This window comes from Bactrocera oleae, chromosome 3 (genome assembly GCF_042242935.1).
Source record: "Bactrocera oleae isolate idBacOlea1 chromosome 3, idBacOlea1, whole genome shotgun sequence".
Lineage (NCBI taxonomy): Eukaryota > Metazoa > Arthropoda > Insecta > Diptera > Tephritidae > Bactrocera > Bactrocera oleae.
Genome location: NC_091537.1, coordinates 27,548,216 through 27,575,878, shown reverse-complemented (window position 1 = coordinate 27,575,878; position 27,663 = coordinate 27,548,216). Strand labels below are relative to the sequence as shown.

At 33.2% G+C, this 27,663-nt stretch overlaps 1 protein-coding gene and 1 long non-coding RNA gene across 2 annotated transcripts in view; both read right to left on the bottom strand.

Annotated features, from left to right (window-relative positions):
* Window positions 1-15,385, bottom strand: part of LOC138855957 (uncharacterized) — a 36,257-nt gene extending 20,872 nt beyond the window's left edge. The window contains exon 1 of the long non-coding RNA XR_011395094.1: window positions 15,068-15,385. This is a non-coding gene — a long non-coding RNA (uncharacterized lncRNA). The remainder of the gene's footprint in view (window positions 1-15,067) is intronic.
* The window catches only part of ush (Zinc finger protein ush), a 184,882-nt gene extending 159,471 nt beyond the window's left edge, over window positions 1-25,411 (bottom strand). The window contains exon 1 of the mRNA XM_036375222.2: window positions 25,090-25,411. Coding sequence (XP_036231115.2) covers window positions 25,090-25,132 — 43 coding nt within the window. The 5' untranslated portion in view covers window positions 25,133-25,411. The remainder of the gene's footprint in view (window positions 1-25,089) is intronic.
* Between the last annotated feature and the right edge of the window lie 2,252 nt (window positions 25,412-27,663).

The following is a 27,663-nucleotide window of genomic DNA, read 5'->3' as shown; positions in this document are numbered from 1 at the left end:
GCACATAGATTTATGGGTTCCAATTCGATAGAAGACTTGATACCAATAATTGAAAAATTTTAAGTGCAGCGCTTAGTCTTCGGCTTATCATAACAGGAAAGCTAACAAAGTTGCCTCGAAAAAAGCAATCAGCAGCAGGCAGCTATAAAAAATCTCCAACAACAAGTGCAATTAAAAGTTGGCTACTGATTTTTTGTTTATCAATTGCGATATGATTTTATTACATTTTGATGTTTTTTGTTTTAGGAAACATTTGTCATTAATGATAAAGTGCACCCACATATTTATTTTAGATAGGTATTCGGTTCGCCAGAATGTTGATATGTAAGTGCTCACAAAATGTTCATTACATCGCATCGTGAAGTACAATATTATGTAATTACAAATTCCGTGAGTTATTTAATTTTATATCTAAATGGAGGAAAAAGAGCAAAATAATTCAAAATTATATATTTGTATCTAATTGGATTACTAAGAAATTTCGAAAAATTTGAGATGGTGAAAAAATTAACCTAAACCACTACTACATATCCCAAAACTTGTCTCTGAAATAAATCTGTTTTGTATTAAAGAAAATTGTACAAATCATAAATCTCGAATTGCACTCAGTAGTAATTCTTGATCCTGTAGAAACCTATGTAGCTCTAGGTATACAACGGTTTATTTTCCAATACTAAGGTCATTTGTAATTATATAATTATTGTTTGTAAAAGTAACGCATATTATTACTCTAGATATGTATTGAGTTCGCAACTAAGTAATTGCGGATTTCGCTCATAGATGGCTTCAGTTAAATATTTATGTTTGCTGACGTAGTCCAAATGTAAAACACATTTTGTTATTTGATAGTTGGCAATTAGTAAAAAAAAGTTTTTTGATCGGTTGCTCGGTAAAATCGGTCGGATCTGTAAAAGTTCCCTTTTAAGCTAAATATCGGACAAAATCAAAGATAAATTTAGCTTTATTTAAAGACTAACTTCAAAAAACAGAGAAATTACTTTTTTAATATACCCAGCCGAGTGTTGACCAGTGTAATTTATTTTCCTTGAATATCCGAATTGTACCCAATCGGTTATAGTTGTAGTATTTTTTTGCCAGAAATACTCTTGGAAAATTGAAAACATTCCTATTGTTTCTATCCAAATCCATACCATCCATTAAAAAGCGTGAAAGTTTGTCCCGAGTCAGCGCCCGTCGGCAAAATCGTTCGGAATTAGTTTGTTAAATTCCATATGAGCACAGAAAACGATGGACGGCGTGGATGTTTCAAAGGAGTTGCGAAAGCTCCGTCCAATATGGGTCTTTAGCGAGCTTAATGTCTAAGAAATTACCGATATGATGATTTAAGCAGTATTTGGAGCTATTTTAATTCCCCAATTTTTCAAGGCTGGAAAGAGTATTAGCGACATTAAAGAATTAATCATCGATATTGACGTTTTTTTAAGCAAAATGCAAATCGTGTTACAAAAATAAGATCAAAAGTTGGAAGATCACTATGATCGACAAAATGCTCTTGATGACAAGGTATGTTTAATAATAAAATCGAAATTTCCTATAAAAGTGTTTTGGTCTTCAAAGCATTACGAACATTTCGGGTATTTTAGATCTGAGCTACAACCCAATGTTGGGTCTAAAATTTTGCTAATGACTTTCAATGCAAATCGAACATTGATATGTACATGATTTATGAAACAGTTAAAACTACTTTTTTGTATACTGAATTTATGTCTGTTGCGACGTAATCTTGAAAAGCCTTATTAATAGTGAAGTTTGATGATAATTATACCGTTTTTATTTACTCTCCCATTACATTACATAGACAATAATAAATGTCGGTTACAATATCTCCCCATTCTGTTTACAAACACACTATTTTTGGTAGTAGTCAAAATACCGGCACACATTGATTGATAGCCCAGCACATTCATGCACGGGACTCGATTAAAAATCCATAAATTTCGGTTCTAGATTTTATTTGCTGATGTATGGAACTTTTCAACGCAAACTACAAACTAATTAAGCCGCGAAATAGAAAATTGGGCGGGTAGATAAGGCGCTCAACACACAGCAGAGTCTCATTTATGGATTTTGGGGTGAGTAACGCATAGCATCAAGCAATTAGCGGAGCTTGCAACAGTAGCATGACAAGCTGCTGTGGAAAAAATAATAACAAATTACTTGTACTATTTAATGATTGTCTGCTGCTATTTGTGTTAATTATCAATGTCTGTATGGATGTTTCGGTTATCTCCCAAGCGAGTAGGTACACGTTTTGAAATCTGGAAACAACATTAAATTTGATTCATCCCAGTCGATAGTCGAAATCACATTGAATCAGTGCGCCAACAAGGCACCCACAGAGGGTGTCCAAAGGTGCTCTGCAGTCTATGCTTATCTAACAGCAACAACACAATATATATTTTCAATTTAATTTCACACGAACACACAGCTTGCTATTCGTGGACTTTGAAATGTTTCGAACCCATGCTAGCTGAATTCGGTTAATTGAACAAACAAAAAATTAAGAAGCAATAAACGAAATTTAAAGGTATACTTGTACATTTATATATACAAATGTATGTATGTAAATGAATGTCTGTAAAAATTAATTTTATTCGTACGTTAGCGTACAGACACTTTGAAAACGGAGATTAAAAACAAATAATTCATGTTCAAGCACATTGCTTCTTTTATTTAAGTATAAAAAGATCTATATCATGATATTGATAGGACAGTTGTATGGCAGCTATATGGTATAATTGTACGATCTAGACAATTTATTCAAAGATTGTAGCGATAATATATTTCGTGAAGATATCTTGTCAATTAAAAAAGTTTTCCATACAAGGACTCGAGTTTGATCGGTCAGTTTGTAAAGCAGCTATATGCTACAGTTGTCTGTTATCGGCGGTTCTGACAAATGAGCAGTTTCTTGGTGAGAAAAGAACTTGTGCAAAATTTCAGATCGATATCTCAAAATTGATCGACTCAGATCGTCACGCTGATCATTTATATACTTAATAGGATCCCCGATGCTTAATTTTGGCTGTTACAAACATCGTGGCAAACTTAATATACACTGTTCAGGGTATAAAAAGTTTGTAATAATGTGACAATAATATTTTCTGATGGGCCGTTAAATGCACAGATGTACATGAAAATTTAGTCAAGAAATATATACATTAATTTAAAATTAGGATTTCAAAACTGAAGTCTAACTAGTCACAACTAGACTTTTAAGAATTAGAGTAAAATATTTCGGAAAATACTATATTTGTATTAATTATAAAACTTTATATATTTAGATATGGCAATCTATGATATATTTTAATCGAAAACATCTATTTAATGAAAACTCGTAGCACATTCCAGATAATGAAAAAGGTAGTGGGCTGACTAATTGGGTTCGCGATTCATATTATCAGTTGAACAGTTTATAACTAAATCATTTCTCTGTTAACACCCTGCTAGAAAGTTCGCAGTTCTTATAATTGTGGACTCTATATATTTTTTTAAGTCAGAAATTATTTGTAATTTTATTACAAACGACTAGTTTTAGTTATAAAAAGAATTTATTTTCTATAAATTTACATATACATAAAAAATATAAGTGTTCTCATTTTGACGCTGTAGTTTATGTTTTGTATCGTATATGAATCACTTACAAAAATGTCATAGGTCATAAACGCTCATCCTGCAATTAATCTTTGTTCGTTTTTCATTAAGTAATGTATTATACTCAGAACTATAAACCACCGAGGAGAGAGTTGTGAGTTTTATTTTTCTGACAGTCAGATGGATACCAGTTGAAACTAACTGATTCCTTTTTCTTGAATGCACTTAAAAATGATATCTATATTGTGCTTAGTAAGTAAGTATAGTTAAATGCTGTGAAGTTGATAGCTATGTTTTCATGTGTACAAAAAAAATTTATTATTATTGAGATAACATTCTTAAAGTAGTCAGTGGAATAACAAAGGCTTGTCTTTTCAGAAATGACTTTTCGGATCAGTGAACCAAATTCTAAACAAAACTTTTAAGCCCTTCAATAGCTCAAAATGCTTTTATTAAGAAAAAATACCAACCAAAAATTAAAATAAAACCATAATTATTGCATAAATCCAATATATTGTATATTATACAATACAAGGTGCGTTCCAAAGTAAACAGTAAAAAAGTAACGAAGTAATCTCTAGTGACGCCATCTATATGTCGACTAGTGCGTTAGAACCTGCTATCCCTTATCGACTTCCAGTAAAAATTTCATGACATTTCATTTATTGGAAGTGAAGTTATTGCGTTTTAAGTGTCAGTATGTTTTCGTCATCGGTGCGCAAATGAGCTTCGAACAAAGAGCCAACATTAAATTTTGTTTTAAAATTGGTAAAACTTTTACCGAAACGTTTCAATTGAAATATATATTTATGGCGATAATTTCCTATCCCGTAGCAGAGTGCACGAGTGGTTTCAACGTTTTCAAAGTGGTCGTCATCGCGCCTGAAGAAGTCAAGTGTGAAGACAACGCTGATTTGTTTTTATGATTCCAAGGGTATTGTCCACAAAAAATTGGTTCCACCACCATAATGCGGTATTCTACTTGGAATTTTGAAACGTTTGGTGCGCCGTATTCGACGTGTTCGGCCCGAATATCGCGAAGATGGACTTTGGCGTTTGTTGCACGATATTGCGCCGTCTCATCGATCGACGCTTGTGGCCGACATTCCGATTATTTGACCAACAATCACATTTTAACCACTCTCACCATCACTATTCACCTGATATGGCACCGTGCGACTTCTACCTTTTCGGAAATATGCATTTGCCGATGAAAGGAAAGCGTTATGCAGACGTGAAGGCCATTCAAAAGGCTTGCACCGGCATACTGGCGACCATACCGGGCAACGAGCTAAAACACTCGTTCGACATGCTTTGGACCGTGCAAAAAGCTGTATTAAAGCAGAAGGAGACTATTTTGAATAAAAAATTGATTTTGCCGATAAAACCATTTGTTATGTATATGCATACGCAATAAAAGAAGCTATCCAATGGATCACGTCTTCCAAAGGTAAATATGTTATCTGTACCGACAGCCTTGCAACAGTCACAGCTATTCGAAATACATCCAACAGCAGCCCTCTAATCAGTGAAATTCGGGACAAATTAATTGATAGCCGAAATAAAATTAAAGTAATGTGGATTCCAGGACACTGTGGCATTCCAGGAAACGAACTACATGTAGCATCCCGGAGATCAAAATTTTTACACGACTCCGTTTAGTCACACCATTTTAAAGCACCAACATATTCTGGACCGCAACATAACGCCTGGCTGCCGGCTATGCAACAGTCCAACAAATTCTGTAGAAAACATACTGAACATAGGTATGTCCTACCTTTCGTCATATAAGACGAGACTATGTCGAGTCTTCTCCTTCGAAACTCTTCAAAGAGCCGTCAACTGCCAACATTAAAGAAATTTACAGCTTCATCTCCAGAGCCAACTAAAGCATCTCATCTAATACTACCATAATAAAATTTTCCAAAATTTTCCTATACTAAGAAATATTGCTACCCTTAATTCTAAGCATAAGAATAGACATTAGTATTTAAATATAACCATAAGTATTAGTATATACTTGTACATACATATTCATAAGTAAAATCTCATACAAAAAAGTACAAATAAAATTAAACCCACAGCTGAAGGCCTTGGCGCTAGTGCTGTTATATTTTATAGGTACTATAATTATTTATAATTGTATTTCCTTTAATAAAAAAATAATTTATTTAAAAAAAAATATTCCATTAGACTCAATACAACGTTTGGAATAGACACCGAAGAACAATTTCTAGGAATGTTCTTCAGGACCTTGATTACGGCTGCTTGAATGGCCTGGATTTTATCATAAAGCGCTCACTTCATATTTGTTTTCAGTTTTGGAAATAAATGATAGATCAGGCGAATACGGTGATAGATCAGGATAGAAATTCTCCAAATAGTCTTTATCTGCATTCAAGCATACATAACACAGTCAAGCAAGGACACGAATTCTAAAAAGCCGCTAGTCAACATACCATATTTACCTAATCAAAACTCATTATCAAAGTTATTAGTCTGTCAGCTCTAGGAATACAAACACCTCCATTTGTCAAATAACATAAACAAAACATACATAGAGGCATATCTATTACCCCATAAAACTCAAAGAAAAAATGTTAGTGATATACGCACAAGTAACTTTTTGAAACTTATAAAATAGAGCAATCACCCAAAAATTAATTAAGAGAACTAATAGGCATATTATTCATCAACTGCTAAAAGTATAAACATTGCGTATACGCAGAGTAGAGCACTGATCAATTAGATATCCGAAAGTTTATATTTAATTTTCTTTCTAAATGTTCCCTAAACATCCTCCCACTATTCGCTCATCGCATTCACAAGCTACCAAGTAGGCTCTTTTCGATTTACATACTCCGAAGTACATAGCAACTACGCATACACACAAAAAGTTTAATAAACAAATCACCCGAACAGCCTACGAGGCAAACAAAAGTACGAAAATAAATTAAATATATGATCAGTTGAAAGTTTTATTTCTATTTAGAATCTCAAGCGTTTATCAGTCTTTCGTAGGCTTATCGTTCGCGAAAGTTCACGAGGTCCTACTATCGCCGCCCGGCGATCAACGCGGTTGAATTGGTCAAACGCATGCATAAGCGACACGACGAAGCACATGCATGTGTGTGCTTGTAGGTGTGTAGTTGCACGAAGTGAAGGATAGCGAAATCGATGGACAATGGACTGATTGACGCAGTCGAACCGCGCAGTGGCAATTGGTTGCTGTCTGTCAGATGGCCAAGCTGATTATTGCTTGTGTCAAGCGATCTTGACAAGCTCAGTTATTCACCGATTCGTGGAATGACTTCAATGCGTATGAGAAAGCTGTCGGGCGCGCATACATACCGACACATATACGTGCTCTGTCCATATGGACAGCGCTATTTCTATTCTTTTTCTCGCCAATACTGTTGACTCTTGAAATTCATATCGCGTTTCACGATCGTGCGGCATGATCATGATCTGGTAGACTTTCTTATCAAGCGACCGTTAATCATGGTCACTGAAGAGCAAACACGTACTGCTGATGTTTGGACATTATTTGTTTTGTTTGATTGTTTTTAAGATTCTTATTTAATTGATAGCACGGTGCACATGTCTGATAGAAGATCTTTACTACAAGTTATGAATAGATGTATGTACGTTAATTGCATTATAAAAGCTATAAATGGTATATACATGTTATTAGTCAGTTCTGCGTAGTTTCTATATAAGGCTCAACAAGTTTGCTGGAAATGTCTTGCAATTAATTGAAAATGATAATTGCTAATGCGAATTGAGATCAGATTTGAACTAATAACAATTTCACATACATATGTATTATAAGTATATAAATAGTAACTGTGCTATTTACTTTCTATTATTTATAAATGCCCCTGTGAGCTTCTCTCACCCGCTTTTTCTCGTGCTTTTCATATATGTATGCATAAATATAGGGGGCTTCATTTGGATGTTTTTTTGTTGAAAAAAGCATTGTTTTAGGGGGCTAGATCAGTCAGTCTGGGACTTAAAAAAATTGATTATTTTTGGCTTAAAGTTCTTGTATGGGAAACTATTTTTCATAAAATTTTGCACAAATTTTTGTCCAAGACAACGCTACCATCTTCAAACACATTGCTCAGATCAGACCAATATAGCATATAGGTAGCATTCAAAGCGATCATCAGATATTTGTATGACAATTTTTTTATTTTCATATACGTATTTCTTTTGTTCACTTTTTTATTTTATATTTGTTTTTTTGTTTGCTATATTTATTTTATTTACTTAAAACAAAAAAATGTAAATTTATTTTTTATTATTTTTGATCTTCACGAAATTTGGCATGAATTACTTTTTCATTAAATAGTGTAACAATTTTCTTTTAAACATAATATAGCTTGTGGGTGGAAATTAAAGCATTAAATTGAAAAAAAGCAAAAGGGTGTTTTTTTTTTTACATGTGGTTTTTAAGGAGAAACAAAACGCATATACTCGAATTTCAATGTTATGGTATACACTTCAGCTTTAATTATAAAGATAAGGGTTTGCCAATATGTTTTAAAAATGATTTCGGGCAATTAACCGCCGGGGCTGGCTCAAATAAATTCCAACCGAGACGCGCAATTTTTATTTTTTGCAGCAATCGGGGCCGTATGCCAGCTATAATGCACCGCGTATTCTCTTCCATGGCGTCAATCGTCTCGGGCTTATCTGCGTAGATAACCGACTTCACATAATTCCACACAAATTAGTCCTAGCGGTGTTAACTCTCACGATCTTGGAGGCCATGCCACAGGTCCATAACGCGAGAAAATTCGGCCTCCTAAAGTTTTCTTTAATAAATTTATTGCTTCGTTGGCTGTATGGCATGTAGCGCCGTCTTGTTGAAACCAAACAGTGATTTTTTAAGGATGTAATGGCGTCTCAACAATCACTTGTGGATTATCATCACTCCAAATGTGACAATTGGTTCATTAAAGAACCCAATCAACCAAAAGTGAGCTTTATCGCTGATCAAAATTTTCTTGTGAAAATCGGGATCGGTGGCCAACTCGTTTTGGGCCCATTCACCGAATGTGCGACGCGCTTGATGGTCGTTCGGCTTCAATTCTTGCACGAGTTAGATTTTGTAAGCCCGCAAACCAAGATTCTTTCGCGCGATGGTGGATGAACTCATTCGGGTCTTCTTCGATACTCTGCTCCACAGCAGCAATAGTGTCTTCGGTGCCGACCGCAGGACGCAGAGCGCGATGCGTCGCACGGGCCTAACCATTATTTTTGTAATAAATTTGTACGATTTGCTAAGCTCCGGAGCTAGTCTATTAATTATGAAATGACAAACCAAAGTGAGTATACATCAAGTAAAAGCTGCCAAAACTACCAATCCGAAAAAAAATTATTACCTCATATAAAATCACACGGCTAAAGAACTCCCTTTAAAAAATGCGTGTTTAATAAAGCCCGAAAGAGAGAAATTCGATTATTTTATTATCTATGCAGAAGTCATTTTGAAGAATTTGGCTTCTGGAAATTTTAGAATTTTTTTTTAATGAAGTCCCTCAAAAAATATTTGAACTGTAGAAAAATGTAAGTTACCATTGATACACCCTTTACTATAACTTCTAAAGTAGTACTTATTTTTCATGTTTTTTAATCGCCCGCATGTATCAATGTTATTACACTTATATTTATATATAAACAAATAATGTATAATAAATGGGTGTTCCTGCCCCTTCTTGTCACACTTAAAGTTTATTAAAAATTATCGCGAAACATTCAATCAAGCGATCTGATCGTGTGATAAGTCGACGAACGACAGCAACTTAGATTCTCCCATTTGATTTTCTACAAACTATAAAGCGATAATATATGTATATAATTATATAATATATCAGTATTTATAGCACGACGTGAAACTAAAAATTGTTGTGTACTCCAATGAGTATGAAATTGCCGAACGAAATAATTACAATAACACTACGGACAGAAGGAGCGCGTTCAAAAGAGGTGTTGAGCCCGGACGTCAAATCGAAGAGTAGGCAATTGCTGAACGGGCGTTTGATACCAAACGAGGTTACAGACAGTGTATTATCTTTTGAGCGCTTTGTTTTTAAACTCACGTTGAAGAAGATAATTTGTGCAGCAGAATGACACATCGACGAAAATGGAAGGATTCTATCGCTTTCTCCAAATAAGTAATGCGAATGTGTTCGGTCATGCTTCTTGATTCACGTATTGTTGGCGAAGTGATAACTGAACTTGAAGTTATATACAATTTCATCTAGATTTTACTAATACTTTGGACTGGATAGGCGATTGAGTAATAAGGTCTTATCTTAAGTAGCAACTCGGACTAGCACTGGAGAAAGTAATGGAAACTAGCACTTTAAAGCCCCCATTATGGTAATCCTTATAGATACATCTAAGCCACAAATGCATGTAGTGTTCGAAAGTAATATTCTGCGAACTGGTTTTGGACAATAGCAAAAGCAAACGTCGAACATTTAACCATCTTCTTCGAGCTAGGTCTCACTGAAATAATCAAGGAGGAAGAACTTGGTTTCAACCAACCAACCAACCGGCATCAACTAGTAAATAGGTGAAACAACTGAGGCGTTAAAGTGATCTCGACAAGTAAAATCGTCGGGAAGATTACAAATTGAGTAAAAACAAAGAAGAAAGACAATCTTACGATTTCATCGACGGTAATTTTTGTAATAAAGCTCATTCTATAAAGATATAGCGTCATGTCAAATCCAAAGTAACTTCAACAAGGTCAACCCCTGAAGTTATGTAGAACAATTTTTGAAGATTTACCGATTACCGAGCTACCTACTAAAGGATCTTCCTGCATGGTCACAGTGCTATGCTTCAATTAGAGACCGACGAGCCGACCTTCCATAGTAACAACGTAGTTGTTGTTGTGCTCTTTTGATCACATGTATGTACATAATAATAAAGTGTGAAGTTATCATCAAACGATATTACTTAGTGAACGACCCAAGGCACCATAAATGTAACTATTTAAAAACAGGGTGACTATTTGATTTTACATATTTCCTAATTTATCATATTTACATTCAGTTAAGACTATTTTAGTAGTAGAGAATATACATATGTATTATGTAACTCTACTTATGTAATTTAATTCAATTACAAATTATTGTGCATTATGCAATTTAGTCTGGTGATTAGTTTGTTTCTAGAAATCAAGATATCTTCTAAATGATTATGATTTGACGCTTACATAATTTTGATATTTATTTATTTATTTATTTATTTATTTATTCCAGGATACAAAGTACATATTACATACAAAGAATGCACCTATAGAGGTGTTACAAAACACCTGTACATAGGCCTGGTAATATTAGTTTTAGTTTTATAATTAAGTACTAATCTATTAATAACAAATGTCATTTATAATTGAAAAACAAAAGAAAACATAGTATTTTTAAATATCAGTGTCTACAATCCACTCAGTTATTTTCATTTTGCTTGCTTTATTTTTAATATTTAACAACTTTAGACTCAGCGGTAACATATTGTAGTATTTAATTGCTATATAGTTCGAGTCTTTGTAAGATATATTTTTATTAATCTTCGGTAACTGTAACGGCTTAGCTCTAGCCTTACCTTTATATTGATTAAATACCTCTCTACAATCGGAATAATGATAACATAGTGACTCAGAAATAAATTTCTTTTTAATACCCAGTACGGGTGTTCTCTCGTTTTTATCACATAAATGGTTAATTAATTTTTCTTGTATTTTTATTAACAATTTTGTAACATTCTTATAACTACCTCCCCAGGCAATAATACCATAGTTGACTATACTATCGAATAATGCGTAGTAAATTGTTTTTAGTGCTTTCTTGTTCATTATATTTTTAAACATTGAGAATATAATTAGAAAATATCTAGTTTTTTTATGACTTCTTTGATATGAATATCCCATCTCATGTGACTATCAAAATATATACCTAAGTATTTACTATTATCAGTTCTTTTAATGGTCTTATCACAAATTTTTAACTCAAAACTTTCTGAAATACTGTCTTTATATGAACCGAAAGTTATATAGTTAGTTTTTCCAACATTTAGAGTTAAGTAATTATTACACATCCAATTCCCTATTAAACTTAACTGCACATTCATTTGTGATTCAGCTTCCGCCCAAAATTTACCTATACATTTAACTATTGTATCATCGGCATAAGCTGCCAAACAGTTTTCAGGTAGTTCCTTAAAGATATCATTTACATATAGAAGAAAAAGCAGTGGTCCCAAGATTGTACCTTGCGGCACCCCTATTTGAACTTTACATGATTTGCTTTTTACCCCGTTAACTTTAACTACTTGATATCTGTTTTTAAGGTAGTCACGAATTAAATCAACAGCGATTCCTCTGATTCCATATCTATATAATTTATCCAGCAATAAAGCATGATCTACTGTATCAAAAGCTTTTGCTAAATCCAGGAAAGCTATCACTGTTGAATTATTTTTATCAATATTAGTGTATATAAAACTGGTAATTGCTACAATTGCATCCTTAGTGCCTTTATTTTTTAAGAAGCCATATTGGTTTTTCGCAATAATTATTGAGTCTGTTATGAAGTTATAAATTCGTTTATAAATAATTTTTTCAAAAACTTTTGCTATATTAGAAATTAAGGATATTGGACGATAGTTATTCGTTTTATATTTGTCTCCTGATTTATGGATTGGGAGAATTTCTGCACAATTTAATCCATTTGGCCATATTCCTATAGTCATACAGTTATTAAAGATAAATTCCAATGGATTACTAATGAATTTACTTATTATTTTTAAGACTTTAGTGTTAATTCCATCAACTCCCCCAGCTTTGTCTTTTAGGTTTCTGATTACTTTTTCAATTTCTTGTTCATCACTTGGCTTAAAGAAAATTGACTTAGTATTAGTTTCTATATTATAAACCGTACTGTTATCTGTTTTTTTCATTTTAGCAGCTATTTCATTTATACACCCACATTACTAAAAAAATTTACAAAAGTATCAGCAATTTCCGCAGAGTTAGTGATCTTCACATCATGTTCGATTAAGTAGTCTATATCTTTTGATGCCTTTACATTTTTACCTAATTTATGATTTACATAATTCCATAAGTCTTTACTACAATTAGATTTACTATTTATCGAATTACTCTCATAATTTTTATAACTATGTCCAGTTTTTTACAGTAAGTATTGTATTTTGTTTTTAGTTCTATATTATCTTTATTTTTTTCCATTTATTTTATAACTTCTCTTAAGAACGTCATGACTTCATAATGCCAATCGTAATTCAATTTTTACGCTGTTTAAATTTACGATTGTTGTGTTTTGGTTTTACATGAGCATTTTTTATCAAATTTTGTATTTTAGCTATGAGACTATAAGTAGCAATATTTGGATCCTCTATATTTAATATGTCTTCCCAAAGAACATTTTTACTATTTTTCTACAGCATTTTATAACTGATATAATTCTTAGGTTCTTTATGATTTAAGCAAAAACAAAATATAATGATCAGTGATCATTTGTTTATATGTAATTGATTTTACGTTGGGAATATTTGTTTTAACGAACATATTATCTATACATGATCCATCCTCACTATAAGGCCTGGTAGTATTATTAAAAAACGGTACATAATTCATATCTAAAACACTTGATAGTAGTAGATCTGAGTGATAGTCTACATCATTTAAATTTATATTGAAGTCTCCAACTAATATATGATTTTTAATCTTAGAATTAGTATTCATGTATATTTTTAAATTATTAATAAATTCATCCTTAGGGATGTCATAACATCTGTACATTCCAGTTACCTTTAAATTTAAATTATTGTTAATACTTATACATGTCGAGAAAAAATTTCAACGCCCGATAGTATCTACGGATGTGGAGTGTTTTAGAGCATTTGAGACATACATTATTACTCCATCGGCCTTATTTATACTGCTTTGATTATAATGTATGCTAAAACCATTTAATGAATATAATTTATGTTCAATTAAATTCCACGTTTCACTACAAACTATAACATGTGGTTTACATATTCGACTTTTTAGCAAAAGTTCTGGTTTTTCAAAATTGGCATTGAGACTTCTGATGTTGATATGAAGTATGAGAATGTCACTGACAGCGAACTTCTTATTTAAATCTTCTAGATTATCTACAGAATCCTCAATAATACAATTCAAATCTTGATTACTATTATTATTCATTTTTGGTGAGATAATTGTTTTATATGTTATAACTTTGCGAACAGTGGCAAACAAAAGCAAAACGCGTGGTGTTGCCAGTCTTCGCTGTTCTGAAGATCATTAAACTCTACTTTCTCCAAACTAATTACCTCACTATATCACTTAACGACAAATAATTAATGTTTAAAATATCGTTTTCAATAACATCTGTTTAAGGTCTACCCTTGAAGGAATCTCCGAATAAATTCCTATTTTTTGAAATAAATTTCCCCAGCAACGCTTGCGCTTCCCTGCAGCAGCAGTGCGTAATTATTTTAGTTGCGCTATCAACTTGTCGAACGGTCTATCTACGATGACAAGCAGTGATAATGACTAACTACAAATTCGAAAAATCAAAATCAAGAAATCAAATCAAACAGTAGCAGACACAAAAACAATAATTAACAGATGTATGTATGTGACTCGCAAATATAAAATTTAGGGGTTTCAGTTGTTGTTGAAAAAGGAAGTGATGATTTTTCTTCGAACTTGGTTTTTATATTCACAAAATATTGCTGACTATTTGTATCTAGAGAGAGATGGACTCAAATCGAATATATTCTCAGGTTTAAATTCTGAGTTAGACAGCTATAACTTTGGTTTGAGGCTTCTTGGGGTTGTAATACAGTTGACCGGAAATCAATTTATTGAACGTTGGGACACGTCATGACTAAGACGTCAAGTTTATCATACATCAGTGCAATAGGTATTGTAACTGAAATTATACGACGGCAGAGTGGAGGACTGTGTGGTAGAAAGATTGAAATAAATTTAGGGGTACTGGGTGATATCTATATATATTAATTGGAAATATTGAGAGTAATAGAAATTACGACAGTCTCATTACGTTTCTTTTTTTGCAGTATGACAGATTTGTGAAGTCAAAATATTAAGAAAGGAAAGATTTTTTTCGATTGTTTGCCAGTTCGTTTCGCTAACCACCTACCGCAATTTTGCTTGTATCATTTTTGGTTAATACAAACCATATTCGCCTCTAGTTCGCTAAAAAGAATTTCACAATATTTGAAATAAATAACAGTATGATTATTCATTTGAAGCCAAACTTGCGCTTATGTCTGGCCAACCACGACTTTTGATTGTTTTTTTCGCAATTCAACACGTTTGAATATTTAATGGCGATACCGAATTACGGAACTCAACATCTAAGAATTAATATCGCACACTTACAACTACATAAACAATACCAGCACTAATCGACAGACAGCTCTGCTCAGAATGTACATTGACAGTCCGTCACTGAGTGTTTGCCACGACCGACCCGACCCTTAGTTATGAAGTAAGCACGCAAAAGTATAAAACGAAAGATTAAAAGCGCACAAAGGCGATACCAGATAAATTAGCGCGTTATCTATGCAGTTCAGTACCACAAACAAACACACTCGTAAATATAAATACACTGAATAAAAAATAAAATATTTTGCATTTTATCGGCAAGAACGCGGGCAACTGCTGTGCATTGCATTTGTGAATCGGTGGTGCGGGCAGTTGAAGTGCTGCGAAGTAGTTCGTACTTTTATTGTGTTTCAGAAAAGATAAAGTTTTATCACTTATTCAATTGTAACCAACACGATTGAGGAAGCGAGGTAGCGGTGAAACACTTGCTGCAGGTGACTGACACGGAACAAAAAATAACGAAGGTTTTCTAAAAATACCCAAGATGTCTAAAACTTTGTTTCGAGATGTTAAAATTAAAATAAATCAATATTATGTCATATAATATTTATGTATTTACGCTTCAAAGAACAATAGCAATGAATCATTCAGGTATAGTTTGAAAAAAACACACTTCTCTTTCGTACCGATTACAGTAATCACTTAGCTTTTAAATAAATACATATATATATATATTATATATAATATATCGAACAAAATACGAATTAAATACACAACCATATAGGAACTTTATTTGGCGCACTTGAAAACAGTTATTCTACTTCCGAACTATAAATCTAATACTCAACAACATACATAAAATGTTCTAAACTAAGCATGGACGACGTTTAAATGCGGCAGAGCTTTTTAGGCGACTTGAACGAAATAAACAGCTCGTGGGCGTAGAATGTGCATATCTAAAATCGGCAAGATTCTCTATTCACATAGGAATTGGATATAAATTAGGACTGATGGTATGAATGATGACATGAAAACTAATAGAGTGTTGTCTGATAGAGAAAGTGCTTTTCATCGTTCGAAAGGTTGATTTACAGATTTAAAAAGAGACGAATAATTACGAAAATAAACAGATAAATATAATTTTAGTAAAAACGATTCAAATATATATTTACACGGTAGTCACATTTTTAAAAATTATGAGCCAATATAGATTCCAAAAGTTGGATCTTTTCTTGCATTATAAATCTGAAAAATTGACGTGAAAATTTAGCTTTTTTTTTTTGTTAAGTGGAAATAAGTCTTCCTCCTTAATATTTTTAATAAAAAATACGGTGTGTTTGGAATTTAAGAAGGACAAAAATTTTATACAAGATAAATATAAAAAACCACAAAACTTGGATATTTGAATTTTTGACATACATTTTGAGGTTAAGTGGATAAGGTGTTAATACAAAGTTATAGGATTCGTAGTTTTGCCGGAAATCAATATAAAACGATTTTAACCCTTAGAAATTCAACCACTCCTCTCCCCTTCCTCATACCGACCTAAAATCACCCGTAAATAATTTTTCCATTCATTTTTGTTATTTTATCTTTCCTTTTCAATGGATTTCAACCTATTATGAACTACCTTCAATTTTCAAAGGCTTCCGCACTAACATAGTCTATAGTCTGTAAAATTAAAAAACTCTGCTGAATTTTTTTAAAAGGTCATACAAGTTCTAAGTATGTAGTACGTAAATAAAAACATATTATTTTAAAATACGAAATTTTCCAAAAAGTCTAACGAAACTTTATAAATTTCGAATTCTTTTTGCAAATAGTCCGACACGCTCACAGTTTCCCCCCTCAGCGAAGACTGAACTGATTTCTGAGAATTTTTAAATTAATTTCAGATAGTTTGTAGCAAAAAATTAGAAGGTTGCCTGTTTAAAATAAATAAAAAAACATCATAAATTGTTCACACTGAAAAAATTTAAGTAGACTTACAGTAAAAAATATTTTTGAGTTAGGTTGCCACCTGTTTTATTGAACTAAATTTATAAAAATAAATAAATATTAAAATTCGGATATCAAACTTAACTGAGTTAAGAAAGATTTTAATCAAAGATATCATTGGATAGGGTTGTCAACTGTTGTATTTGATTTAATAACTAACACTGATTTATTATATTTAGATATACTTTCAATGGCTCATAAACCAGTTAAATCATTCATGGAATATGTTAAACAATATACTTAATAATTTTGGATATAAAAAATATTTACTTAATAAATATCCCTGATATTATGAACAACCCTATACATGTGAGTGAACACCAAGGAGTTCCTACTCGGTCCAAACTGCCAGCAAAAGCTTGGACGTTGTAACTGTAAAATTTCTTATCGCTGCATATTTTCCATTGTGCGCTATCGCAAATGAACTAAAAATGAAACTATAAACAGAGAATAAACACAATAAACTGTAGACGAAAAGTAAAAGAAGCAACGCTGTACTCGTATGTAAAGCGGTGTTAAGTTTTTCTTTTCCACCTGCGCCATTGACACGACTGGCAGCTTATCCATTCATATATCGGCTGGCTGCTTGAGTTGTTGCTTTCGTTTGTTACCCTTTGTATTTACTACGTATATATATAAGTGCATATGTATACATGTTTGCATGTACAATATGTACATTCGCCACCACCATTCGTTCCCATGATCATCACCTGCATCAGCAGCAAATCAACATAGTCAGCAGTGGTACTTAAAATATAAATGCCATTGCATGAATTACATACGAATGTTTGTTGTAATATTTGCACGTGCACTTTGCGCTATACGCTACTCGTATTACCTCAACCATATACTCATGTTTTTTGTTCCCCAAATGATATCACATTCGGTATCCCCTCTTATCGCATTTAAATTTAATTATTTTGTAAATGACAACAAAAACAAAGTACAAATAATACTAATTTATGCTTTGTGCATTTAACTGTAACGGAATATTCAAATAAATAGATGCATGTATATAATTAGTGTAAATATGTACCGATATATAATATATATACATATATGAAAGTAGATATCTACATATGTGTATATAAAAAAGTGTCATAACAAGCTTTCACCTAAACTGTGCGGACACGCGTTCGAATCCCATGGGAAATGAAAAGATCAAATGATATACGAACAGTTTTATAAACCACAGTCCGTTGCAATTATTGAATTATACATTTGGAATTTTTAAATAATTTTCTTGTTGCGACGGCCAATTTATTTAGTTTGTAAAATTCAGTGGCAAATTTCGGAGACCATATAACGCATAAATACCTATAATTGATCAGCGTGACAAGCTAAATCGATTTAGCAATGCCCGTCTGTCTGTTCGTCTGTATATATGCGAGCTACTCCCTTAGTTTTTAAGATATCGATCTAAAGTTTCGCACACGTCCTTTTCTCCCCATGAAACTGCTCACTTGCCGGAACCGCCGATGTCGGACGATTATAGCATATAGCTGACATACAAACTGAGCGATGCAAATGGAAACACAATCCTTCAGTGTTCGTTCCAAAAAATTGTGGTTCTTGAATTGGTTTTCACAAAGGCTATTCAGATATGCGCAAGCAACGTTATGTAATATCACTAAATTTTAATGTTTTGCTTTACTCTATAAATCCATATTTACACCTATTTTTAATGTAGCTATACGAGTATACGTATAAAATTCGTCGTATATATATTCGTTAAATTATATATAATATATTACATATATATATATTTAGTATATAATTCGCATGAATTTCATGCTACAGAAAGAATAAAATATCGTGCTTTTAGTGAAGTCAAGTTCGGTTTTATCATTACTGAATGATTTCTTTAATATATTATAATACTCTTTTTTCCTTTGTAATAAGCTGATACATATTAATGAGTTGATAAATTTACTGCGTACTCATACTCGTAAGTAACAACTATTGGCTGTGGTGTTTGTACCAACATGGAACATGTTGCACAGAGTATTTTAATTTTCTTTATAACGAAGAGAAAAACAAGAAAAACGCTAACATCGGTTACACCTTCACAAATACAAAATATTCCTTGCAAGAACTTGATTTTGATCGGTTAGTTTGTATGGCTTATGCTTTAGTGATCCGATCTGAACAATTTCTTCGAAGATTGTACCGTTGCTTTGAACAATAATACGTGCCTAAATTCTTGAAGATATATCGTTAAATACATAAAGTTTACCATATTAGCAGTTGAATCCGAACGTTCAGTTTGTATGGTAGCTGCAATACGTGCTATAGTGGTGAGCCGGTTCCGCCAAAGGAGCATCTTCTTCGAGAGGAAAGATTGTGTGCAAAATTTCAGATCGGTATCTCAAAAACTGAGAACTGGTTGCCTTATCATATATTTGTTTCCACCCGAACCAAGCTCGGTTTATTTTTTGTTCTGTATTTTTGTTTTTGTACTTGCATTGTACTTACTCCCTGGCGTTAATCAGTTGCGGTTAGGTACGTGATTTTATTGTTTTATTAGTAGCTTCTGTTGTTTAAAACTTAGAAAAGTGACTCACAGTAAAGAAACAGTCAGAAATGAGTAATGTTATAGTAAATCCGATTGTCCATAAACTATTTTATTTTTCATATTTATGTTTTAATCAAAACCGTTATATATTCCAAGAAGTATGATTAATTTCTTTGTTTGTTTGAAATATGGTGTCGGTGATTGATAAAATAATTTGTTTTAAATAACACATAAAATTTCCAATATCGAAAAAATTTCGTGGACGTAATTACATAAACTGCACTTACTGAAAAAACTCCATTTACTTTTCCAACAAACTAAACAGAAGAACGAATACTTGGTACTTGTATATAGGAGCTGGAAGAACGTGTGGACCAATTCAATTACTTTTTGGCGCCAACGCATATTATACATACAAGTATATAGAGAAGTAAAGCCCTTTAATTTCATTATAAAATCTTACAAATAAAGTCAACTGAATGTATTGGTTGAACTTGGCTCATGAAAATTGGAAACAAAAAGCACTTCTTAGAATCCATCCGACAACTGCCAAAATGGATGGAAAATGGTAGTTCGGTTTGATGTTTGGATGGCTTTCAGAAGTGACGTTTACCCAGTGGCCTTTTACTCCTTGTGATTCGCTATGGTTTTCGTTTATATCGTCAGAGGTTATTTCTTCGCAATCGTCAATTTCTGAAGCGGAATCTGTTTGTTTAGAACTATCACAAGCAAATTTGCTTCCAAAGTCTTCAATATCGTCACCTTAGTGGCTAAGTCATCAAGCACAGAGATAAAATTTTCTATAGATTTTCTATTTATCTCACTGAAAAAGTACTAATACTTGTAGTGTGCACTTTGAAGATTACACATGAGCTATAGTCAAACAGACTAATTGGTGAGTAAAAGGATATCTCTTGAGGTACTCAGATGGCCAATTGAACAAATAAGGAAGGGGACTCAACAACTAGTTGTATAGTTAGAAAAAGTTAATTAGTGTTGAGGCACTTTCGCCATAGCTGTCCCGGTTTTGTCACAATAAGACACCAATCAATGAAAAAGTTCGAGTTCAAAGAGCTTTGCGAGCTGGCGAAAACTAGCACAGGTGATTTAAGTAAATTTTCACCTGGTCAAAATTGTTTGACTACTACACGCTATAATTCATATTGGGGGTATATATGTATGTACGTCTGTAGGTGCATATAATTAGTAAAATAGTTTAGGTTAAGTTTAAGTCGAAAACTCATTCATTGGCACCAGATATCGGTATACACATGGCATCCGAGGCTCAAGTTATGATTTCGCATATAAATTGCATTTCATATTTATTTGTGTACAAATATAATATTAACACGGTGCCTGGGCGTGTAAAAGTTGTAGCAGATATACATAAGTAGAACCTGACCAGCTGCAAAACAACAGCTGTCATATGAAAGCCAAGCAAAAGTGCAGAACACCACATATACATACATATACATATATACATAGTATATATATATATATATATTTACATATATACATTGTAAGTGTATGTGTGCATAAATAACAGTAACTGAAATAAAAGCAAATAAAGCGCAAAATATTTCAAATTGCTAACATTCTTTGTAGTTGTATAGCATTTTTATACCCTGAGCAGGGTATATTACGTTTGCCACAAGGACTGAAACATCCAAAAGGAAACGTCGCAGACATTACAAAATATACGCATTCAACGTGTCGAGCTGACTCAATTTAGCCATATCTGTTTGTCTGTCTGTATATACGCGAGCTGGTCCCTCAGTTTTTTAAATATCGATCTGAAATTTTGCACACGTCCTCTTTTCTCAAAAAGCTGTTCACTTGTGGGAATTGCCGATATCGGACTACTATATCATATAACTTCCACACAATCTTAACGATCAAAATCAAGTTATTATATGGAAACTTTTTTATTTGTGAAGGGTATTACGGCCTCGGTGTAGCCGAAGTGAACGTTCTTTCTTGTTGGTTGTAAATATTTGAAATTGCTCGCTGGTTATTGACATATTAACTTTTTCACAGCCTTTGAGTTTTCTTCTCTTTTGTCTTTTGTCGCTTATGGCTGATTTTACAGACAAATTTATTAGTTTGTTATTTTGTGATGCTTGGTCACACCTTATTAGTTAATTACATTTCGTTGTTGCCACTTAAGTTGATGTATCGTCGGCATTCCACACACCTTTGCACCCTCAGCCATATGCACTTGTGTGAATGTGTGTGTATGTGAGTTTGGCACATTATCGCGTTTTACTGCCAATACGACTTTATTTAAATGCCACAACTTATGGCACCTTCAACACTATCGAGCATTCGCAATCTATTTCAATTAACTACTTCACGACCACTCAACTTCGCACCTTAGCAGGAAAGCTGCAGGTATTCCATAGCATGTGGCTATGCGGGTCGTACAATATAATTATTTCTAAACTAAGTCGTATTTTACTTTTGCATATCTTAATAGAGATAAGCGTTCCAACTGCTGCTCTATATTATTTGTCTACAAAATAAAAACAATAACAACCAAAAAATGCGAAAACAGAATACAATAAAAACAAAGATCATTTTGTAAAGCACCGTGGTGTTGTCCGCAGTGTGTAATCAATAAAACGTGCTCACCCGTTATTTAAGTACTGAAATGTTTCATATGCGTTTTTTACTCCATTGCAGACAAATACAAAAACCATATATGTATGTATATATTGTACATACCATATGTCAAGCTAAGAATGGTTTAGCTACCGTTGGGAGTCTTTTAAAATATCTGTATCTTATTATTAGAAACACTTTTGAGCGTTGAGCTACATACGTACATAGTTAAAGGAAAATAAAATAACAGCAAAAAGTTATATTTATTTATAGATTATTTGAATATTTTTCATCAAAATCAATAAACTTTATCTTACGACTCAACTAACAATTATAGATAATTAAGGACAAACAGCATTTCTCTCCTTTGAGCCTTTCTCTTTTCTTCTTGCAAAACCCTTGGATTCCATGGAAACTTTTCTAATCCGTGCAATGTCACAACAACAAATGACATTTCGTACAATCGTGCAATATTGCAAGAGCAAAAGAATCACCCTAATGTATTTTTCAGTCATACGCTCTACAAAGAAGAAAAAAACGTTAACTTCGATTGTCCTGAAGCTATAATTTTCCGTTCACAAATATAAAAGATTGCATACAAGACCTTGTTTTTGATCGGTCATTTTGTACGACAGAAACAGCTTTTTAGGAAAACGGACATGGCTAAATCGAGTCATACTGATCATTTACATGTTAGTTATATGTACATACATATGTATATATTTGATAGGGTCTCCGACGTTTCTTTTTGGATGTTAGAAACATCGTGACAAACTAAATACATTTTGTTCAGGGTAAAAAAAAGTAACGCAACGAAATTATCGTAACCTCTATTTCAATCATTCTTGGTTTAAACCAATTTCTGAAATATTTTCGAATGAATTATCTTAAAAATACAGGTATTGAGAGCATCAACCGCCTTTTTAGATATCAAATAAATTTAAAATGACAAAATTTCTTTGCTCTGTATCAGCCTATTTCTACTTCTTTGAAAGTAAAGTTCCCTTAATACATAGCATTATTGTAGCACTAGTACAAGTTTATGCATGATGTGGCATGAATGAGCGAAACTTAATTCATTTATCAAGTGTACTGTGGTGCAATTTCATATCAAATTGCAATACAACGCTTCCGGGCCGAGTTTTGATGCGGGCTCGTATAAAAAACTTTAGAGATATAAGTGCGATACCGGAAACGACTGGGCTTAAAATAAATACCTTTTGTATATCTATCTTTAACAAATACACACACACATACATACATACACACATGATTGTGAAATTGTGTGACTTAATTTGTTTTTATTTAAAAGTAGAGATAATAAAATGGTTTATGATAATATTAACCTTTCATTAAGCGTTTAAATGATGGGAGTATTTTGAGTAATCTGAAGTTCAGCATTACAGGTATATATATACAACATTAAAACAATATTTCGAATTGCATAAACCATTGGAGTCTTATTTAAAAATTGAAAAGTAGCTTAATTTCATATATGATAAACGACTGATAAGAACTGGTTTACCTAAGGGCTGTCTGCTAGGCCCCACCTATATCTCTTATATACAGCAGATATTCCAACATGTAATAATGTATTGACATCCACTATTGCGGTTAGCACAGCCCTAGTATGCTGTAATAAATGCCCCAACAGAGCGTTAAAAGAACTAGAGGAGCACTTAGCTGTTGCCGAAGAAAGGGTAGTCGACTGGCGAATAATGCCTTCACTAAGTTGTGTCATTCGATTGAAATGAATAACATCTTAGTGCCGCACGCAAATCATGTATCTTATCATGGCATTCACTTGGACAGAAGGCTCACAGTATTAAAATAAGAGCAGCAAATTTAATCTGGCTTTTAAATAAAAGTTCCAAACTTAGAGTTGACAATTAAATTCTGTTAAATAACTCGGTCTGACCGTTTGGATGTATCATATTCAGCTGTCCTTAGAGCAATAACATGATGATCGCTATAGTAACGATGTATTGAAAATATTCGCAAAGATTTCGGTACTCCTACTATTAAGAAAGGAATAGAGGACACCAAAAAGAAAAATGAGCTCCGTTGTCATCCAAATAAAGCAGCTAATGCCTTGCTACAATCTGTAATCAAAACCCTTTAAAAAGAAGAGATCTTCCAGCCTTCTAAAGAGGAAACTACTATAAAAATGGGCTCAACCACAACCTCATTAATAAAGAAATATTGAAGTATATATATATGTAGAGGATCACAATTGAGAGACGAATACGTAGTGCAAAAACCTTTGAAAACTGGGCATGGCGCCACCATTTTACAGGTTAAATATACGTATCTCACCAATTGTTAAAGCTATGTCAATCAAAATTTAGAAATTACCAATATTAAACCAATCTGAACCAAATTTCGTGCTAAAATTCATTGATGTCCCTATATTATTGTTTGAAAATGGGTGAAATTCATAAATAACCACACCTTATTTCCAATTGCGCTATTTGAAATCGATGAATGATGAATTAAATACAAATAATTCTTGAAATGTGTGATAACTATTATCTGGAAATTGTCGAAATCGAACTGTACCCTTTCTAACTGAAGGTGTGGAATATGAGAAGCTTAGGATCGATGGCTAACTTACATAGAAAATATTAGTAAATAGTATTTCTTGACAATTGTCTGATCTGCCATCAAAAGTGAACTAAAATCGGTTCAGATTTTCCCCTAGGTCCAATATATCTATTATAATGTTTTACGACATCTAGGTTGACTTAATACACTATACACACACCGGTAAATATGGGTGATATTTTAATGAAATTAAATGAACCACAATGTTATTTAGTAGTAAAAATGGAATAAATCGGTCCATTGTATATCTACTTTTTAGTGTTGGGTAGTGTCCATACAATATAAAAATTCTTATAAAGCTCTTATGATACATTTTCATTAAGTTGGAGTATACTTATAAATACATAACGATACTTACCTTTATTAAGCGGCTTTGGATTCAACTGTTTGCGTCGGGACATTGTACTCCGAACAAATCCTTAATTTGTTGCAGTTTTGTTTCCAAATTCAGTTTAAAGTTGCTAAGAAACGGCGAACATGACGGCAAAGCACGCGTGTTAATATAGTAAAACCACAATGTGATGAAAGTACCATATAGTTAAATAATCACAGCCAATTGTATAAATTTATAAATTTTTTTTGTTTAATTGAAAAATTTTTTCATAAGATTTTGAAGTTTTTTATAACAGAAATTTTCAAGAAGTTAACAGCACAGTGGAGGTTTTTAAATACACAGCACACTTATTTTGTGATATTTTGGTAAATACTATAACTTTTATGTAATTATTTATTTGAAAACTCACTATATTTCTGTTAATGATTTTTAATCCAAATCGAAATTAGTTTAATTTTCTTTGGTATATATTTAAATTATGTTCACTTATGTAGGTAGCTGTTATTCTTACAGCATTTTTTGGAATTAACACTTTCTTTAAAACTCTTTTCGATATTGTTATTGTTTTCGAAAACTTGATTTTTTTTAACTTGTTTTATTTGACATAGTGTAATTATTATCAACTGTGTTTAAATCTTTACTCAATTGTGGCTTTCGAGATCAATTTCGAGTGTTAAAAAGCCAAATTGCTTTAATCATTTGATGATAAGTTGCAATGAACTCACAAACACAATGTCAACCAAAGCCCAAACCAATAGTCAGTCGAATTGTTTACAAACCGGCGGCGTTGCAATCACACACAAACACTTGCCACAACTATACACATACATACCTACATGTGGATGTGTGCGTATAAACGAAGATTACGCGATCACTTGAGCATTTCGTGTGCCGTAAATGATGTTAATCGATTATTATTTGGTTGAATAAAGGAACAGTTGTGGGTGGCAAGAACAACCACAGGCACTAGCGCACACACACACACAAAAATATTACTTATAATCATTAATGACATTTAACTGCTTCACCCAACAGCCAGCTGCACACACGCATATATATACATATATGGAGATATGTCCGATAAGGCCACCAAATTGCTAAATCACCCATAAACAACCACTTGACCACAGCAAATCATCGTCCAAACGGCAAAGCGCCAAAAAACCGGAAAAATATTAACACTTACAAAGCTCATGGAAAACGTCTAAACGTCGCGGCGAATTACTCACAACTGAACGCCGAAGTCCAACGCAGCGCCGAATGAATCGAAATGCGCGAGCGCCATCAAAGCAAAAGCACAGCAAATCGAACATAAATTCAAATCGAATGGGTGCTACGGATGTATGGGAGTCAATGGGCCCAGCGAAAACAAATCGACAGCATATAGTGGAGCGTGAAATGTCAAAGCAAAGCAAAATGAAAACAAAACAAACTGAGACTTTGGTCGGTGAGGGGTAGAGTGGTGAATGGCGGAGAAGGTGAAATTCGCAAAACAAATTGTGACATACCGGAACCGGATTTTCTCCACCTTTTGTTGTATGCTTTCTCGGATCTTTTGTTTTGCTAGCAGTTCGTCACATACTCAGTCACACACACAGGTGCCCACAGATTGTCATCCACAGAATTTGGATTGTAAGTGAACAGATGTTTGGCAAATAATTAGAGTCCACATTGGCGCTGCCAGCAAATGGATTTATTTGCAAATTGCAATGCTTCTCCTTTGCTTGAAAAATATTGTGGTTATTTAAAATAATAACAATTATAGACCGAAAAGGTAGAAGTCGCACGGTGCCATATCAGGTGAATACGGAGAGTGGTTAATTGTTAAAATGTGATTTTTGGTCAAATAATCGGCCACAAGCGTCGATCGATGAGACGGCGCGTTATCGTGCAACAAACGCCAACTTCCATCTTCGCGTTATTCGGGCCGAACATGTCGAATACGGCGCACCAAACGCTTCAATACTCCAAGGTAGAATACCGCATTAACGTTTTGGCCGGGTGGAACAAATTCTTTGTGGACGATGCCCTTGGAATCATAAAAACAAATCAGCATTGTCTTCACTTTTGACTTCTCCAGGCGCGATTATTTGGGTTTCGGCTCATTTCTCATTTATGTCCTCACGACCACTTTGAAAACATTGAAACCACTCGTGCACTCTTCTACGGGATAGGCAGTCATCGCCATAAACTTGTTTCATCAATTGAAACGTTTCGGTAAAAGTTTTACCAATTTTAAACAAAATTTAATGTTGGCTCTTTGTTCGAAGCTCATTTTCGCACCATTAACAAAAACATACTGACACTTAAAATGCAATAACGTCACTTCCAATAGATGAAATGTCATGAAATTTTTACTGGAAGTCGCCACTAGAGTTTACTTTGTTACTTTTTTACTGTTTACTTTGGAACGCACCTTGTAGAAGGTATTAAACCCTTAACAGCTGCAATTCGTATAGCATTAAAGGGCTTAAAAATATCTTAAACTTGATTTTTATATATCAGTTTGTAAGGCAGTTATACGCTATAGTGGTCCGATCAGAAGAATTTGTTTGCAGATTGTACCGTCGCCTTGGATAATAACCCTTCCAAACTTCG